An 18638-nucleotide genomic window follows, 5' to 3' on the forward strand; every position below is an offset into this window, starting at 1 on the left:
TCAAAATTCACAATAAAATCAAAATTGAATGGAATATTGCAGTATTTATTATTAATGTTTTATTCATGCACATAATTTTTATTTATTTTTTTTAATTAATGTGACCTCGTATCTATTTTCTTCTCTGATTACGTGTTGTTGGCGTGAAAGCGGGACAACCTGTCACTCATGATATCACAGCAATAGCAAACAACAACAATCCAATGATCCAATCAATGCCCCATGGACAAAATCAAGTCCTGCCATACATTTGTGTGAGAGTTGCAGTGGTGCTCATGTCTGACTGAGTATTGCAGTCAGTACTACCCCTTCCCCCCACACTGTGCCACCTGTAACAGCATGAGACAGCAGAAATGTGAACTTGATATTATAAATCTAATTTCCCCTCAATTGTTCTCTTCCCTCTCTTCTCGTTCTCTTTTTTTATTTTCTCTCCATTTTGAAATGCCACAGAATGCAAGTATCCACTAGCTAAATGTCTTACAACTGAGCTGTTACAGAACAGTTTGTAATTTGCTCTAGGTGAATTCGCTTCTAACTGAAGTATTGGAACATGGAGGCCAATACTGGCAACTTTGTCACTTTAATGCTGCCTTGTTAAATTTGTATATATATTTATATATTTGTGTGTATATATATATATATATATATATATATATATATATATATATATATATATATATATATATATATATATTCCCTCCTATGCGTGGTCTTCGTCGGCTGCCCACGAACAATTACTACTTTGACCCACCCTCAAACGCTGTTGCTGGTTCGTTTTGTTCATGTCAAAAAGATGTTGTTTTCTGCTCTGCAAAAGCAAATTCTCTTTGTAAACACTTCTAAAGAATGAGAATGTGAAGTTTCAGTGCTTAAAATTACCACAGCAATACAACATCCGTGAGCCGTGGGAACGTTGCTAATAGTCGTCACCTGCGCTCCACACCGGCCTCGAGTTTCTCACGGAGGAGCTCGGGGAGGATAAAAGTGATTACAGTGAAGGACTTTCGTTTTGTATTTGTTTATTTTATCATTAAAGTAGGCCTATGTTGATCTTTCACTGGTTCCCGCCTCCTCCTTCCCTGAAACTTTAACATTGTAACAGTGAGGAATTACAGTTGCAACATCTCATAATGTAGGTCAAACTGAGTAGCGTATCACTGAGAAACTTCCTGCTCAAGTTACCCTTGTGACGGAGGTTCGGGTTGAATGACTAGTTCTTCCAATGTTTCATCATCGGATTCGCGCTCGGATTGATATGGGAAAATCGGCGCCATCCTTACTGTCTTTACAGTGTGTACAATTGCTGAGCTTTAGGAAACCTCCGGGGGTGAAGTTCAGTTATAGTAATAGGCATTTCGTTTACGACACATGCTGTTCTACCAGTCACAACAGACTGGGCCATCTGGCCAATCAGAGCAGAGTAGGCTCTCAGAAAGAAGGGGTTTAGAGAGACTGAATCTTCGGACAAGTCGTTTGAGAATCATTGAAAAATGTGGTGATGTGTAATGTACATTATGAGAAAGTTAAAGTGTTTTTGACCTTTGATGCCGGTAAACCTGTTGTGGGAAACCTCCAAAACAAAATAAGGAGACTTTAAAATGGCACAATACAGGGACACTTTAATAAAAAATACAAGCAAAAATACTGCAACAAAGTACTATTGTGAAATATTATTACAATTTAAAATAACTTTTCTATTTTAATATATTTTAAATGTAATTTATTTCTGTGATGGCAAAGCTGAATTTTCAACATTATTACTCCAGTCTTCAGTATTGATCCTTCAGAAATCATTCTAATATGCTGATTTGCTGCTCAAGAAATGTTTCATATATTATTATCAAAATTAATGTTTTTGTGGAAAACATGATAAAAAAAATCAGTATTTTGATTAATAGAAAGTACAAAAGAGCAACACCTAATTGAATTAGAAATCTTTTGTAAGATTCTAAATGTCTTTTCTGCCTCTTTTGATCAATTTAATGTGTCCTTGCTGTATAAAATGATTAATTTCTTTAAAAAAATCTTAATGACCCCCATAATTTTATAGTAATAAAATATTTATATATTAATAAAAGATATCAGGTCTTTTGGCATGTCAAATTCCAACTAGCTATATATAATGATTATGAACATTGATATTTATTGCCTTTGACTCTTTAGGTTATGTTGAACATACAATAGTTCATAATGTTCTGTAGTCATCAAGTAATTAGATTCTAGTTAAAGGGCAATCAATAAACCTAGCATCATGTATAGTCTGTGCCATGCATAGTTTCTCTTTCTCTCTGTGTGGATGACTTCATGTGTTTGTGTGTTGCAGCAGTTTTCATGGTCCGTTGCGGTGTGGTCAGGTCATGCAGGGTGATCACTAGATCACGCCACCTTGCCGCTCAGAGGACACCTCAGTAAACAGATCGAGGGCCAGATTGTAGCTGTTGTCTCTTTATCACATGGACATCCAAAACCAAAGATTAAGGCATCAGATTAAAGGTTTGGGTGTCCTAAAATGAGACGTATTCCGATACAAGAGTCGTAAGACGTGATGCGATAAAAACTGATTAAATGTTCCTAATTGTCGGTGTATGTTTCAGGAGGTTGGTTTAGGTGTGATCCTAATTTCTATTGAGCAGCTTTTCTTTGGGAAAATTGTAACCATTGAAATACAACAGCACTACTTAAATATTAACTTTAGTGCTAGACTATGCAATATTTCCTGCCCTGAACACAGCTTTACTCTAGTTTATTTGTTTTTTCTGAGTATTATACTTTATAGCCTATAAAGTGAGATTCACTCAACACAGACCACAGGACACAAAACAGTCGACTTCCAGAAGTACAAACTCTCTTTAGGGAAAGTGGGCGGGCGCTAATAGTGTATATCACCCCATGGTCTCTTTCTTCCCCTCTTTCTGCTGGAGTGGTATATTGCTCTGCAGTAGCATCAGTAGCTACTCCATGTGCCAAACAGAGCTGTGTAAAGTGTCGACCCTACACTTTCTCTCACTTCTCTTACCTGAATGTTTTATCTCTGCAGTTTATAATGTACTGCTGGTGAAATTCTGCCAGGCTGGAGACGTGCCAGTTGGCCATGTGGTGAGAGCAGACAGCAGGTGGACTCATCAGGCTTTCAACAGCAGATTCATGCTTGTTCAATAATTATGGGAGTTCACTCATACTGGAAACAACACACAGGGGTTATTACAGTTTGATGCCTTATGTTATTATTTGGCTTTATTGTTTTAAGTTACATTGATCAAAAGTTCCGTTTGCAGTGATATGTTCTTGTTCCAGTCTTTTTTTTCATCCAATTTTTAAAAAGCATTACAGGCACAAATATTGTTTATTTTGTGTGAACTATTGGATATTTTAGATAAATTATGGAAGTCAGTTGGGCCCATCAACTGTTTGGTTACTCATATTCTTCAAAATATCTTCTTTTGTGTTCAGCAGAAGAAATTCATACAGGTTTGAAACAACATAAGATAGAGTAAATGATGACAGAAATGTAATTTTTTTTGGGTGCAGTATCCCTTTAACTTAATTTGGATCCTTTCTTCCCTTGAAATAATAAAAAAAAAAAATCTAAAAATTACTAAAGTTACTGTACAAAATTGTTTTGTCTTTAATTAATGGTTAATACATGTTTTAATAACTAAAAAGCTTTGGTTTGTTTCCAAACTCTACTGACTTGCATCTTACTGTAATTAAGGCTGACTTTGCTGTTACAACCCTGGGTACTATTTTGTTATAGTCCTTTTTAAAATTTGATAATTTGAGTATTCTGATTCATTTTAACCCTGCTGTCTTTTCTCTATTGTTGCTAATGTTTATATTTTAAGAACAACAAAAATGTCAAGCATAACATCACGTTTAGTTTGACTTAGAAGCAGAATCCTACAGATCCATACAGGCAGAGGATATCTAGGTTAACCAGCTAAGAGAAATAAGTGCAATTTAGCCATGATTTTCAGAGTAAGTGTGTGTGTGTGTGTGCGTGCCTAGATGGCACCACCTACTGGCCTTACACTGTATCACATTTTTTTGCCAGTATCACAATTTTGATAGCCTGTTTATTTGTTGCACAACCAAAACATTTCTATCTTGTCCAGAAGCAATTTTCAATGGCATGTGATTAGTGTAATTATTTAATTATTACGTTACATTGCTGATTGGTATTTTCTCTCTGTTGTGTACAGAAGCTGAGAGTCTGAGTGAGAGCTGTCAGCTGGTCTCTCCTCCCTCACGGCTCCATGTACCCTGAACCAAACACAGATTCTCCTGCTCGTCTCTCCACACGGCAGACTGGATCCCCCTATACGTGAGCACAGACAATTCATTTACCCAAAGAGAGCGAATAGTTCTTTGATAAATGAAAAGCCCTAAATGACCAATACAAAACTAATGAGCTGTTTATTATATTATTCTTACCTCCACTAAATTAAGTTTAAAAAGTCAAACTAAGTCATGCTAACACTCATCCTTTGTCTTTCACGCTGTTGTTGCTGTAGAGCTCGTGGGAGTCCAAAGAGGCAGCTGCAGTTTTACAGGTACTGTACCTCTGCCCTTCATGTGTAAATATAGCCACGTCTCCACAAGATTACATAAAATGCTTTTATCCATAACTCTATACAGTACAGTAAAATGAAGAGACGGTCCCCCTGGAGTATGCTGGAGTTAAGTGCCTTGCTCAAGGACAAGGAGTGGGGATTGTAAAATCAGTAACTCTTAACTTTCTAACATGAAACTTTTGTGTTAACAGCAAAGGTTTTTAACCATTTGTAGGACTGGGTGATATAGTTTAAAAAACACATCTTAGTATTTTGTAGTTTGTTTATATTTGGTATTCAGTGTATGTGTTTATATTTGCTCTAAAATGGCATGAACGTTTTTTTTCTTTTTCTTTTTTTTTTGCTTCAGTCAGAGAAACTATATTTTTAACCACAGAGACATTATTGCTAAATTGTTTGACATTTAAGCATACAGTATATACTTGGAAAAAGTATATAAATTACTGTTAAAAATTTTGGTGTCAGTAAGATTTTAGTTTTTTAAGAAATGAATGCGAGAATGGAAATGTGTGTACAAAATACCGTATTATTATTCTAACAGAATCTGAAAAGCTAATAGTTCCCTCACTATTCATCACCAGCATTCTGCACAATGATAGGTTATCCGTTTTCATCTTGTTGTAGTGATGCTGTAGCTTTATCTGTAGCTGTCTCAGTTTAACTATTCCTGACATGAACACATTACACAAAGCCAAGGTAGTTTAACTCTTTCATAATGAGCCCTGCTGAGTCATTTTGGGGGGAACACTTCACCTTCGCTTACCAGTATCTGTTGTGTTTCACACAAGAGACGGTCTGAAAGGAGGAACGCATACTCGTACTGGCCTATGAAATGAGTTATATATTTAGAATGGATATGACATCACAGGCAAATGGTGTATACTAAATAATAGATTCTACTGTTATAAGGCACGCCTGGAGTGTTTAGTCACAGGGAAATGAAGGAAACGGCAACGTTTGCAGCAATGTCAAAGTTGCTCGGTATGGAGAACTGTAATTAACACAAGTGCAAATAAGCTACTGTGCTTACACGTTAAAAGCTAATGTGTTTCCTGTTGTAATGGGCAGCTGAGTACAGCACTCACCATATACTGTATGAACAAGTTTACGGTCTGCTGGGTTTGACTTCCACTCGAATACGTAATCTCAACCTTTCTCTCTCTATCTCTCTCTTCAGTTTGTAATTCGCATCCCTATGTTCCTGAATCCATTGTCATCATTATCTAATGCAGAATATGTGCACTTGAAAACAAGGGGTGACATTTGCACAGCCACATTATTTTCATTATTAAATAATTGCTGCACCTTATTTAGAGTTTATCCTATGTGTGCCGAACTTTCCCATGTGTACATAAAAAAAAGATCCCCCCCCCCTCCCTATACCTTTGAACAAGGTAATATGCAATGCTTTTTCTTGTTCTTCATTTTGCTTGGGATAGCTTGGTTGTGCATTTAAATTTTATACTCGAATGAAACCGAGAACAAGCTAAAATGGCTTTTAGTACACTTTCTTGTGCTACAACATCAAAGCCTTTTAGAGCAAAAGTTATCCTGAATAATTCATGTTTGCAGAGCATTCTCGCGCTGTGATAGGTGCCCAAAACATTCACTGTGACATTTGCCAAAGTGGGTGGTGTCTGTCGTTTTTGAGGGGTGGAGCTTTTTTTCTGTTCACTAATTGTTAAGGCTCATGTTAGAAAGACACTCGGTTTAAGGAGGAAAACGACAGTCTTTTTTTAGTGTGGACCACCATTAAGTTGTCAGATGAGCAGTGTAGTGCAAAATCCATACGTGACTCGCCCTCCGAGGAACCGGGTAAGTACAAGGCTGGTACTTTAGCTGAACATGGGTCCCGCTTGAGGTGATGTTGCATGGTGATCCTGCTCATGCCCACAGTCTGCTCGCAGGTTAGAGGCATCAGTATGATGTAGAAACAGAGAGCAGGGTTTAGATCCACATACTGTCTTGGTCTGCTGTCAGCTACTGCACCATGATGTTTTAGTTATGAGAGTAAACAAGGCAGGTTTGCCTCATACTGAGTCACTTGTCCACTGTAGAGAAGATATAAGATTTGCATGGTAGAAAGATAAACTAAGCTGTGGAGAATGAGCAGAGGCTGTAATGTATAGATCTGGTGGACTGTGTGTAGATTTTATATCTCTTTCTTGATATATTTGGTGATATGTAGAGCATGATGGAAGAGGAGTCGTTTTGGAGCAGAAGTGACTCTTCACAGGGCTAGAAATTCTCATGAGGATTCAAATGATTAGATCTGAACAAGCATGATTGTATACAGTACTTGGCCCATAGATGCAGTCCTGTGCTCAGTGACTGGTGTTGATTCTGATGAAATGTCCTGCACTTAATTTAACTGTCAAAATTACTTGCAAGAAACCATCTATTTTTAATGTTACGTGGATGTTTGTTGAGTCAATTATTAAAATATGTTCTAGGGAGACAGTTCTTGTCACAAGGGGTTCTTGTATCATTTTAAATGGATTTCTGTTGTCATTCATCATCACCAGTCAGTTTTGGTATTGTTTGATCAGTGACTATTTTCAGCATGACTTATGAGAATTGGACACCATCCAATAAATATTTAGATCTATAATTAGTTGAATATTAATCAAAGCCAAAGATAAGCAGCATCAGACCACTTAACTTATATATATATTATTATGTTATATTATATATTATATATATCTCAGTACTATGCTTAGGCACATTAGTATTTTCACACAAATAAAAAAAGGTTTTACGACAGTTTTTTTCTTTTGTGTGTCAGTAGGAAATATCAGTTTACATTTCCAAACATTCCTTTTGCTATTAATTGTAATAATCCCGTGAGATTTTTGTATGCACAAGGAGTCTGACAACAGCCGGTATGATCCACACAGAGATCTGATCATCGAGTCTATCTGGGATAACATGAAGAAATAGTTTCCCTTTTCTTCATGTAATCCAAGACAGACTCGATGATGGTGAGATCAGATCTCAGTGTGGATCATACTGGATGTTGTCAGACTTGTGCATAGAAACATCTCACTGGATTATTACAATTAATGACAAAAGCAATTTTTCCACCACAGCAAAAGTTATAAATAAGTGGCCATTTTTTGGGGGGTAAAAATACTAACATGCCTAAGATATTTGCACAGTACTGTATACATATGACTACAAAAAAGGATGTTTCTTCTGCTATAGGTACTTTTGACCCTGTGGATTTTAAATCTCTTAAAACACAATTTTCACACACTCTCTAGATTATCACATTTGTCAACAATGAGACTTTCTTATTTTTCTGAGATAATTTTTTTTTACCATGTCATTTCCAACAATTAAATATTGTGTTTAACATTCTGTCGGACTCCTTTTTTCTTGTTAAAGCTAATTTCATAGATAGAATTATAATTAATACACAAAATGAAATAAATACATTTTCACACTTTTTGAAAAGTGTTTGCAAAATGTGCTAACTACAGCTTGACTGAAAATAATTTTTTATAACTTTGACATTTTTAATGTACCGATTTTTTTTTTTTTTTTTTTTTGCTTACCGTGTTGTCTCTTTGGAAACCAAGTACACTAGTAACGTTACAACATTTATGGAGGCAAAAATTGTTCTGTGTGGTGGAAATGACACTACAGCAGAAAGCCAGCAATACTATTAAAATGATTTATATCAACATTTTAAAAATTGGAATGAATTATTTTCACACAATAAATATTAAAATAGGTTGTTTATTTGTCTACTTGTAATCATTTTGAACATATAATAATTTATATTTTTATGGCAGATTTTAATAGTTTAAGTTTTAAAGAAATAAAATCTGTAAATAAAAAAGTACCAAAAATAAGTGATGAAGGCATGATCATTTTAATGTGATCTTGATAAAGCAAAAAAAAAAAAAAAATGAAAACAGTTCAAATGTGTTACATTTTTGTAAAAATCAACCCCACGGTCATAAAAGTGCCTAAAGTTGAAGAAATATCCATATAGACGCATTTGATATTTAGGCCTCTGTTTGTGCTGACTTTACTACAAGAGAAAAGTACATCATGTATGCTTTTAAGATTCTGGCTTTTGTTTGAGTCAGTGCCAGTCTATTTTTTGACCGTCATACGTTAGGAGGCAGATTTAACAGACTGGATGCTGGATAGATTTGGCATTCGGGTTCTCCAGAGCACCTGCGACAGGCCTCGCGCAAACATTCTTCACGCATGCCTGAATGTCCACTCATATCTGTTGCTTGATCACGCATGTGTATGGAAGAGTTAAAGTCCCAATTTGTGAGCACCTGAATTATTGTACAGATCGTCCGGTTTAAATTCGTCATCGTATTTGAGTCCCACAGGGGAAGAGGGGCCCGGGAGGGTGACCTCTGAATGCAGTGCATGGACGTTTGAGTACGGTGTTGATTGCCATGGGCGGCGGGCGCTATTTAAAGCAAAGGCTCTGACCTGCAACAGTCTGCTGGTCTCTGTCATGCCACTCGCTTCACTCCCGTGTCTGTGAGACCCTGTTACCTGGACGCAGGGCATGTTTGGCACTCACAGAAGCAGTCTGACTGAGTTGCGGGTCGGGCACGCCGGCCGCAGCATCAGTCGCCAACACAGTGTCCCCTCCGAACCCCTGCAGATCCCCAAGAATGGACCGCCGGGGAACAGCGTGCGAAGGAGCAGCAGCATTAGCAGCAGCAAGATGCTGTCCCTGTCCTTCAGCGAAAGCATGCGGAGCGACATCGACCGCTACCTGTCTGACCAGGGCCTGTACCCTTTGCGGCAGGGTGGGGGGGAATTGGGTGAGATTAGGAGTCTGCGAGAGGTGCGGGCGGCCGCCCAGTTCAAAAACCTGGAGGACTTTCTGAGGACCAATGGAGTGTCGCTACAGGAGTCCATCTCCTTCCAGACTGGCATGAGGTACAGGTAAGGGCCAGAGAGGGTGCAAGTCTTGCTTTGTAGTTTGGGATTAGCTTCACGAATGATGATTAGCTCGATGATTGATGCTGGATAGAAATTGTGCCTCCCAAATTAATCAGGGTTGATCAAGATGTGCTTTCTTCATTGATAAGTTGATTTGATTTGATTTTAATTTAATGACCACACAGCCAGGCTGGTGGAATTTGTTTTCAGTACAGCTCTTTGGTACAGGTTCCAGCATTACATTAAACGATAAACATTAAGCATATAAAATAACATACATATACATACAGACAAACACATTGATACATGATACATAATACATAAGGGGTCATGCTTAATCCACAGTCCTCAGCGTTCAGAGTTCAAAATGTTTATTGCTATTGGGATGAAACTGTTATTGGTGTTTCAACCAGTGTTATTTTAGTATATTTTATACACTATTATAGTACTTAATAGTATTTTGAATTAGCTTTTATTTTTTAGTCAGTTTGTTATGTGCTTCTGTAATTTTTCCCCCCAGTTTTTAGTACATCAACTTAAACTTAAAAAGATAATGAAAAATGTTGGCTTGTCAAATAACTTCAGTTTTTCAGCTAATAATTATATTATTTTATTTCAGCTTTTGCAAATGCTGAGAATGAATTTATAATAGTTTTAGTGGTAACACATCCCAATGTCCCATTAATTAACATTCGTTAATGCATTATCTATGAGCAGTTACGTTTATACAAACATAACGTTTGTTACAGTATTTATTAATCTTTGTTAATGTTAGTTAATGAAAATACAACTGTTCATTGTTAGTTGATTTTAGCTCAGGTTCATTAAATAGTTTGAACAGATATAATTTTTAATCTGAATAATGTATCAGTAAATGGATAATAGGATTTTTCATTTTTAGTCCATGTTATCTAATGCATTTAAATATAATGTTATTGTTAAGTTTAACCATCTTAAAGTCCATCAAAGCTGGTCATCATTTTGCCACCAATCTTCATGGTTATCTTACTGCATACGTAGTCCCCCAATTTTACTGGCAAGGCTTAAGCCTAGTCCCAGACTAAATGCATGTTTGAGCTTGGACTGATAAGTCTTAAAGCAACTTGGACTGATAAGTCTTAAAATATGTCAGTTTTTAAAGCCATTGTTTTGTCTCAAGATGCACACCAGTAATGGCACGTTTATAAAAGCTACTTAAATGCCCTAATTGAACTAAGGCCTAATCCTTGCTTAGTCTAAGCCCTGTCTGTGAAACAGGGCCAGTACCTCTTGGCCTATTAGTCTATTGGTTGTCACTTTAGAGGTGTAATGGAGTCTGTTGTGGCCTGTGTTGTGTGTATCTGAGTCACCCGAAGAGAATAGCAAGTGTTGAGCAGAGACTGAAGTGGGGTCTGCACCAGCTGTGTGAGTTGGATTAAGTGCTTTGCTTTTATAAGCCATTGGGAGGGCACTGGTGGCCTGCTGGTATGGTGCTTGGGTCTTTTTCACATGACTGTCCCTTCAACAACAGATCAGTCATATTAATATATCAGTCAAAAATGATACTTGGTATAAATGGTAAGTGTTTTTGGAAGAGACGCATTGCTAGTCATACTTGTTTTAATGCTGCAGTGGGAGCACTTTACGGTTCAATTCATTAACATAAGGTAATTCATCATAAAGAACTAACCATTTTTACAACATTATTTATTAATCTTGGTTAAGGTTAATGGTAACACTGCATTAAGGGCTCAGTTATTAACATTACAGTAGTTAATGCATTGTTAACGTGAACTAAAATGAGCAATCAGTGTTTTACAGCATTTATAATTCTTTTGTTAATGTTAATAATAAAGTTGTTCAGTGTTTATAATATAATACATGAATGCATCATAATACATAGAAAATAATCTATAAATATAAAAATGATCAAACTTAAATGAATGCTGTACATGTTAGTTCATAATACCTATTGCATTGTTTAATGTATTCATTAATGTTAATGAATCGAATCTTATTGTGAAGTGTTAACACTGCAATCATAAATCATTATTAATTTACCTATACATTTTATGTTGTGTTGTTTTCCAGTGATGCTTGTGGATGGTTTTGAAATTTGAGAGGCAGGACGTGTTTGCACTGGTGATCAGGGACAGTTGGTGTTTTGATAAAGGGGGTGTAGAATGTCGACTGTCTGTGTCTTCCCTAAGATTGTTCACTGTGGGACAGACAGATCATCGCACAGATGATTATATTACAGAGGATAATTGGCAACTATTGGCAATGGCTTTAAAAATACTAATGGCAAAGCAAAGGTAACATTTAACACAATCCGTGCTGTTTTTAGTCACATGCCACATCATGAGCAAATAGTTTGCCAAGTGAGACTCAAATGATCTTTCTGCTAAAATGCCCACCGTTTACAGGGCTGACATTTTACACCGAATCATTTGATAATACTGTTGATATTCTTAGGCTGGCATGTTGTTGCTGAATTGTTGAAAGCAGTTGTCTATTTTCTACCTGCCACATGCTCTCAGGTCACGCATCTATATTGGTCTATTTAATAACTAAATCCATCATCAACTTCCTTTTTGCCTGTGTGGATTAAAATAGTCTCTGTTGTCATGTCTAAACTATCCCAAGCCCTTTACTAGCAATTATCATATTTTACTTAAAGAATGTTATTTGGACAGAATATACGGCTTCTTTTAAACCACTGCAAATGGGTAAAATGTGCATTTTGGGTCCAGATAGTGTAGTCTTCTACAAGCCGACTCTGTGCCAGTTGTGTCCACCAGATGGCAGAAATCACACATCATCTTGGCATCACAAGTGCTGCTACGGTATGTCGGTGTCTGTCAAAGACAGGACTAGTGAGTTCATTTGTCAAGTTCAATTTTCATAGAATTACTTATTTATAACCCTTACTGAGATGACATTTTTATGGATTTAAGACATTCGGTCCTGCTGTGATTCACTGTTTGTCCCAGAATCCCACCGTAGTCAGATAGCACAATACAATTTAGCAGTCATTCTAAGACTCGTGGACTTGAATGTAATCTTTTAACCATACAAGAGTAATAATTAATAACTAATTAAGTGCAGATCAGGAGGGAGTTGAAGCCCCTGTCACTATGTCTCTGTCCTGCAGAACTAATGAGGCAAGCCTCTTTTCTGCTCTACTTCCTCTTCAATTAAAGGCCACCGCTCATTCTGTCTCTTTGTTTTTCCTTCTGTGTTTCCCTTTTATTTTTTGTGTGGAATTTCCCCTTAGGGAATGTACTCTGGATTAAACAAGCACTTATATAATGTAGCCTGGGTTATACATAAATGTATATGAAGAGTTCAGATGCCAAAAGCCTCTAAGTGCCATCTGAAATTTTCTTCTAGAATGATCATATTTATGAAGCTTGTATATTTAAATTCAATAATTTCACTTAAATGGCAATGAAAATTACCTATTAATTGTCATTTAAGTGAAATTACTGAACTTAAATATACAAGCTTCATAAAAATGATCATTCTGGAAGAAAATTTCAGATTTTGAACTCTTCATATATACACACAGTGAGGGTTAATTTTAACATGAATTTCATGTCTTTGTATTTATGTTCTCTCTTGTTTTAATGTAGCAGCACTCGAGCTGCATTAACCGCATTTGAGAATGATCCAAAGAGCATCTTATACTTCAGTGGAAGAAAGAAGCAATAGTAGAGGAGAATAAATGCATTAACATCCTGCTGTCTGGCATAATCTCAGACTAATTGGAATAATCATATTCTGGAAAAAGGGCTTTCTGCAGGCCGATACTGAGCTAAAGACAGACCCATTAGACATGGTTCACTGGGCCTAGATTAGACGGTGCTATAAAACTTACCTCGAATGGAATGGATGCATCACATTTAGTCTTCCCTTTAAATGAAAGTTAGCTTTTTTATTCAATTTATATCTCCTGTCTGTTCAAGGTGAAGCATGGATTCTTAGTTTCTCTCAAGGTCAAATTTTTTTTTTTTTTTGCTATTTGTAAGGCACTGTTTTATTCTTTTAAAGCTTTGTGAAAAGTTTTTTTTTTTTTTTTTTTTTTTTTTTTACATTCTTTAAAAAAAGTGTTTTCTGCATAAAACACTCTGCATTTGAACTAAATAAGTGATTCTGTTCAAAACTGATCATATGTACTGTAGTCTGAAATGGAGTGAAAATGAATTTGAGTGCAGTATGCACTCCTGGTTTTCATATAAACATTTTTCTCACCAATATGCAGACCTACTTTATATGAAGTGTCTAACTACTATGCACTAACATTTAAATGAATCTTTTGCACTTATTGTGTACATACATGTTTTTACTTATATTTAAAATTATATTTATATATTATGTATTGCAATCTGTCATAAATTGTTGTAATTACATCTCTAATAACACTGTAGACCCTAACCATCCCTCGTATCTAAACATTGATTATTATATTCTTTTGTTCTGTTCAGTTGTGCTGTCGGACTGGCTGTCCCCTCCAGGTTTGCCCAGTAAAAGGCCAGGCTGTATGAATTCAAATTTAAAGAAAGTGCAGTTAGCTTTTTTTGAGAGCGTCTGGAAGATGGAGCGATGGAGCAATATGTGAGAACCGCGGGCGCTGTAGCAGTGAATTAAGCTGCTCATGCAGCGTAAACTTGAAAAGGGAGACCCAGCATTTTAGACTTATAACTGTTATAGAACTTTTGTGGGGTTGAGTTTGTGCAGATCCTAGCAATCTTTCCCTAAATGTCGGGAATTTGTCTTGCAGCAGTTTGTCTCGCTATAAATACAGTATGGTCGAAAAATCTGCCATCACTAATCAAAATGCTTCTATCTTACTTATATCAAATTTATTTAAAAAAAAGAAAAGAAAAAAAAAAGTGTTGTAAGGTGATGTTTGCAAAATAAATAAATACATATAAAAGACTTTCACGTACGAAACAATGAAAAATTTGTAAAAAAAAATTAAGCATTACAAAATTTCTGCTTTGTTTTTATCCTCCTAATATAATATAAATAATTTATACTCGTGTTTATACTCCCGTATTTACATTGAAACTTCTTGTACATGCACAGAATGGACAAAGGGGGCCTTAAAGTAAAAAAAAAAGTTAAGAACCACTGTTTCACATCATAAAATTTATATTTTTAATATGCTCTCAGACTTTTACACCTCTCTTAATGCACCATCTGAACATGTACTTGTATGTAAAGACTATTGAACTAGAACAGATGTCAGATTCACAACGTCTGCACTCTGCTCCGTCTTAAACCTGTAAGGTTTTTCTTTATTCCTACGGAGCTGTGATTGCGCTTTTGTGTGCATCATTAGAGGGAAGAAAGCTCATGGAACTGCAGTTTTCTGCAACATGATCATTTTAATTTGTTGATCATTACACTCTTCATTTTCCTTGCTTTGCAGGCCAGCTCAGCACCATTGAATTGCAGCAGCTGGTACTGTATATGTAGCTGTAATTGCTGTCAATGTTTTGCTGCAGTAATTGCAATGCTGTCCACCTGGTGTGTTATTAACTGCTCAGGCTCTCACACATCAAACACTACTTTTTTATAAAATCCAGTGAGGTTTACATTTTCCCCTTTTCTACGCTTGTCTGTCCACGTGACTCAAATAAATATGTTTGTTCCACCTATAATCTCTGAAACACTCATGACAGCACACAGCGGTTGACATTGAGAGGCAAAGCAGCTGCTCTCTGCTACACAGAGTTCGATTTTGCATTAGAAGTCTTCTCGCTTCATCACAAGTGAGTGGTGGGGATGTTACAGTCTAATGAGATATAGCTTATGTAAAAAGACAGCTTATATTAAATATATTTCTTTATGGATTTCGTACTGAGTTGCGCACTATATTGGCAGGCACATTTTCTGAGAAGCCTGTGCATGCGTGTTTGTGTGTGCACTTAATTCTTTTTAATGTCATCAGGATTGCAGAGCTTTAGAATATGTTGAGTCTTTAACAGTAACCTCCAGGGCTCTGACAGAACAAAGTTATAAATATGCATGAGAAGCGACTTTATGAATACCTCCTTGTGTTTTCCTCCTTTTAAAAGAAGTTGATGCATTATACTTTTTTAATCAATGTATAGATTTAAGGTTACAATTTTTATGACTGTATAAAGGAGAGTGATTTTTTTTTAGGTGCCTTTTTGCTTTCATTAGTTCATTTTAAAAGTATACATATTTTATGTGATCTCTCAGATAATTTGAGCACATAAAACATTTTTCTGTATGTTTGAGTCATCACGACTGATCTGATAAAGTTCTCGGTTGATTCCTGCTGAGAAGCCTCAAGCAGAATGAGCTGGCACGCTCTTTTGTTCCATTCTCCTGTACTCAGGGCTTGAGCACTCTCAGCTCCTGGGTAATTCAAAGCATTAAAGGGATAGTTCGCACAAAAATGAAAATTCTTTTACTATATACTCATTTGGTAACCAAACAGTGGACACAGTAGCCATTAACTTCCATAATATGGTGTGTGGGGGGTGTTGGGGGGGGGGGGATACTATGGAAGTCAATGGCTAGGTTACCTGTCTGGTTACCAACATTATTTAAAATATCTTATTTTGTGTTCAGCAGAAGAAAGGAACACCGTTAGGGTGAGTATATTATGACAGCATGTTCATTTTTGGGTGAACTATCCCTTTAACTGCCACAATTAATGTTCAGGCACTCATAAATTCTGTCTTACAAAGAGCTGGTAAAGGTTATGTACTCTATGAACCTCTTAACTGATCTGAAGACACATTTAACACTTTTTATCACTGATTGTGCTAAGGGACAGGCAGTTCATCCAAATATATATATTTTATTTTGTTAGAAACACCTATGCTGTGGAGCACAAAAGTATAATTATATTAGCAACAATATCTTCGCAGATCTTCACATTCAAAGACCAAAAAGTATTATGTGTTGGTAGCTTATCCCAAAAGCAAACCACAAGTGGTGATAATATAGCGAACAGTATATTAGCACAGTTTGTTGTTTGCTTTTAGGATCTGATGGAGCACTTGGACCCAGAAACGCTTAACTAGCAGATTCTAAGTCTTCTGAAGTCATATGATTGGCATATTACTTGGCCTATAGAATCATGAGCCTAACCTTTATGTCTATAGCGAAATATCAGTTGTCCTGACAGTGATTCATCTTTACGGAATCGTTAAAATATTGGTGTCCGGAGACTGTATCGTACACCATAGGTGCGTCCTATTTGCATACTTGAGCACTATTCTATGCCATTAGTGTGAATAGTGTGCTTACATTTAAAATTGTCAGTCTACGGTTAATGGTCAGCCGTCACTGTATAATCGCTCACATTTTAAGTAAATAATGAATGAAAGTTGGATGAACTACTCATTTAATCCACAAAGTTGTGAATCTAATGTGGATGCTAGAGTTGTTTGTGCTCTGAGAAGTAATGTTTGGGTGTATGCGTGTACTTCTGATGAGAGCCGGAGCCCTGCGGTGAAGCTCACTGTGGTGAGCCTGAGCTCTGCTGTGAGGTGGGAGATGATTGAACGGCTCTGGAGGATTTTCCAGAGCTTAATTGACTGTGGATAAGTGTGGAGTTAGGCTTCTAATCAAAGGCAAAAGGAGGGAGAGCTTGACAGTTTAAATGGAGTAGAGGTGTTTGAAGTGCCAGAAGGTTAAATCAACGAACAATGGGAGATTATTGCTTTCAGAGACCTATGACCCCAGCCAAACTCCAAAATTACAGGACATCTCCCTTTAAAAGAAAGGAGGATCTCACCAATTTTTTCATGTTTCACGATGAAGTCATTTTCTGTTCACACTGTTATGCAGTCTTTCCTCTAATTTCTCATACTTGTGCCATGGTTTTTAGTGTGAAAGCACTGCCTTTAGTGAAGAAAGCCTATTTATGTTTTAGCTCTAATATTCTCTCTTCATCTGTAATTTTTAGAGGGTTTTGGGTCATGACTCTCACCTCCAGACTGACTGCCTTTCTAGGTGATGCAAATGCCCCCACTAAAACAAGCACCCTTAACACAGCTCCAAACATACAGCTAGTGCACGTGAGCCTTCTCTTTCTTAAGTACTCTTTACACATCCCACCTCTCTCCTTAGAAAGGTCACATCTCTCCTGCTGTAACACTAATCCTCATACTCAACCTTTTACATTTACATTTACATTTATTCATTTAGCTGACGCTTTTATCCAAAGCGACTTACAATTGCTATATATGTCAGAGGTCGCACGCCTCTGGAGCAACTAGGGGTTAAGTGTCTTGCTCAGGGACACATTGGTGTCTCACAGTGGATTCGAACCCGGGTCTCTCACACCAAAGGCAGGTGTCTTATCCATTGCGCCACACCACCTTTTGACACATAATGGCCTGCAGCTCTGGTTTCCATTCAGTAATGATAATTCAATTACTGCTTGTGCACCCAGCTGCAGTGATATTTAAAACTCATCTGTAAATCTAACACTGAAACTACAAGCAGTGACGACTGATTTGATTTACCGATGGTGTATCGGACTGGCAGGAGGCTAACAGGTGCTCGTGAGGATTGCAGTGACCTGTGATATGTACAACTTGTAACTTCAGGGTTAATCCCTGTACATGGCCACAATGACACAAATACATTCGTGACCATGATAAACTTTAACATTGTTCTTACCCCCTTGTTTATTCACAGTAAGTGGACTCTTTTCCAGGAAGATCACATTGCACTCCTGGAACAGCTTAGAGCTTAACATTTTTTTTAGGGAACAGTAGCATCATTCAGTAGATGCCCAGAGCAGTAGTGGTGTAGTGTGCTAGTGTTCATTTTTACAGGTTTTTATTTTTTTTTATTTTTTTTTATTCTCTTCTTTTGATGGAAGTATGTCTATAAATCTATAAATGCATTTGACAAGAAAATGTGAAATTAAACCCAATATTCAAACATTTTATGTGCATTTAAATATATATTAAAGGGTTAGTTCACTCAAAAATGAATATTCTGTCATAATTTACTCACCCTCATGTCGTTCCAAACCCGTAAGCCTTTCGTTCATCTTTGGAACACAAGTGGAGGTATTTTTATGAATTTCTGTCCCTCCATTGACAGTCTACGCAACTACCAAACATTTTCATTGACAATATCAACACTGTGAAGAACCCCACT

The 18638-nt window shown here is 36.7% G+C and overlaps 1 protein-coding gene across 6 annotated transcripts in view; it reads left to right on the forward strand.

The window, feature by feature from the left end:
* Positions 1 to 18638, forward strand: part of kcnab2b (potassium voltage-gated channel subfamily A regulatory beta subunit 2b) — a 70159-nt gene that overhangs the window by 15957 nt on the left and 35564 nt on the right. For 4 of the 6 annotated variants that reach the window (XM_079849602.1, XM_079849604.1, XM_079849605.1 and 1 more), the window contains 2 exons: positions 4203 to 4324; positions 4515 to 4553. In XM_079849602.1, coding sequence (XP_079705728.1) covers positions 4257 to 4324; positions 4515 to 4553 — 107 coding nt within the window. In that variant the 5' untranslated portion in view covers positions 4203 to 4256. Of the gene's footprint in view, positions 1 to 4202; positions 4325 to 4514; positions 4554 to 8778; positions 9501 to 18638 lie in introns of those variants that run through there. The other 2 variants (XM_079849600.1, XM_079849599.1) reach the window with 2 other exon arrangements.

Source organism: Squalius cephalus (assembly GCF_949319135.1).
Source record: "Squalius cephalus genome assembly, chromosome: 18".
Classification (NCBI taxonomy): Eukaryota; Metazoa; Chordata; class Actinopteri; order Cypriniformes; family Leuciscidae; genus Squalius; species Squalius cephalus.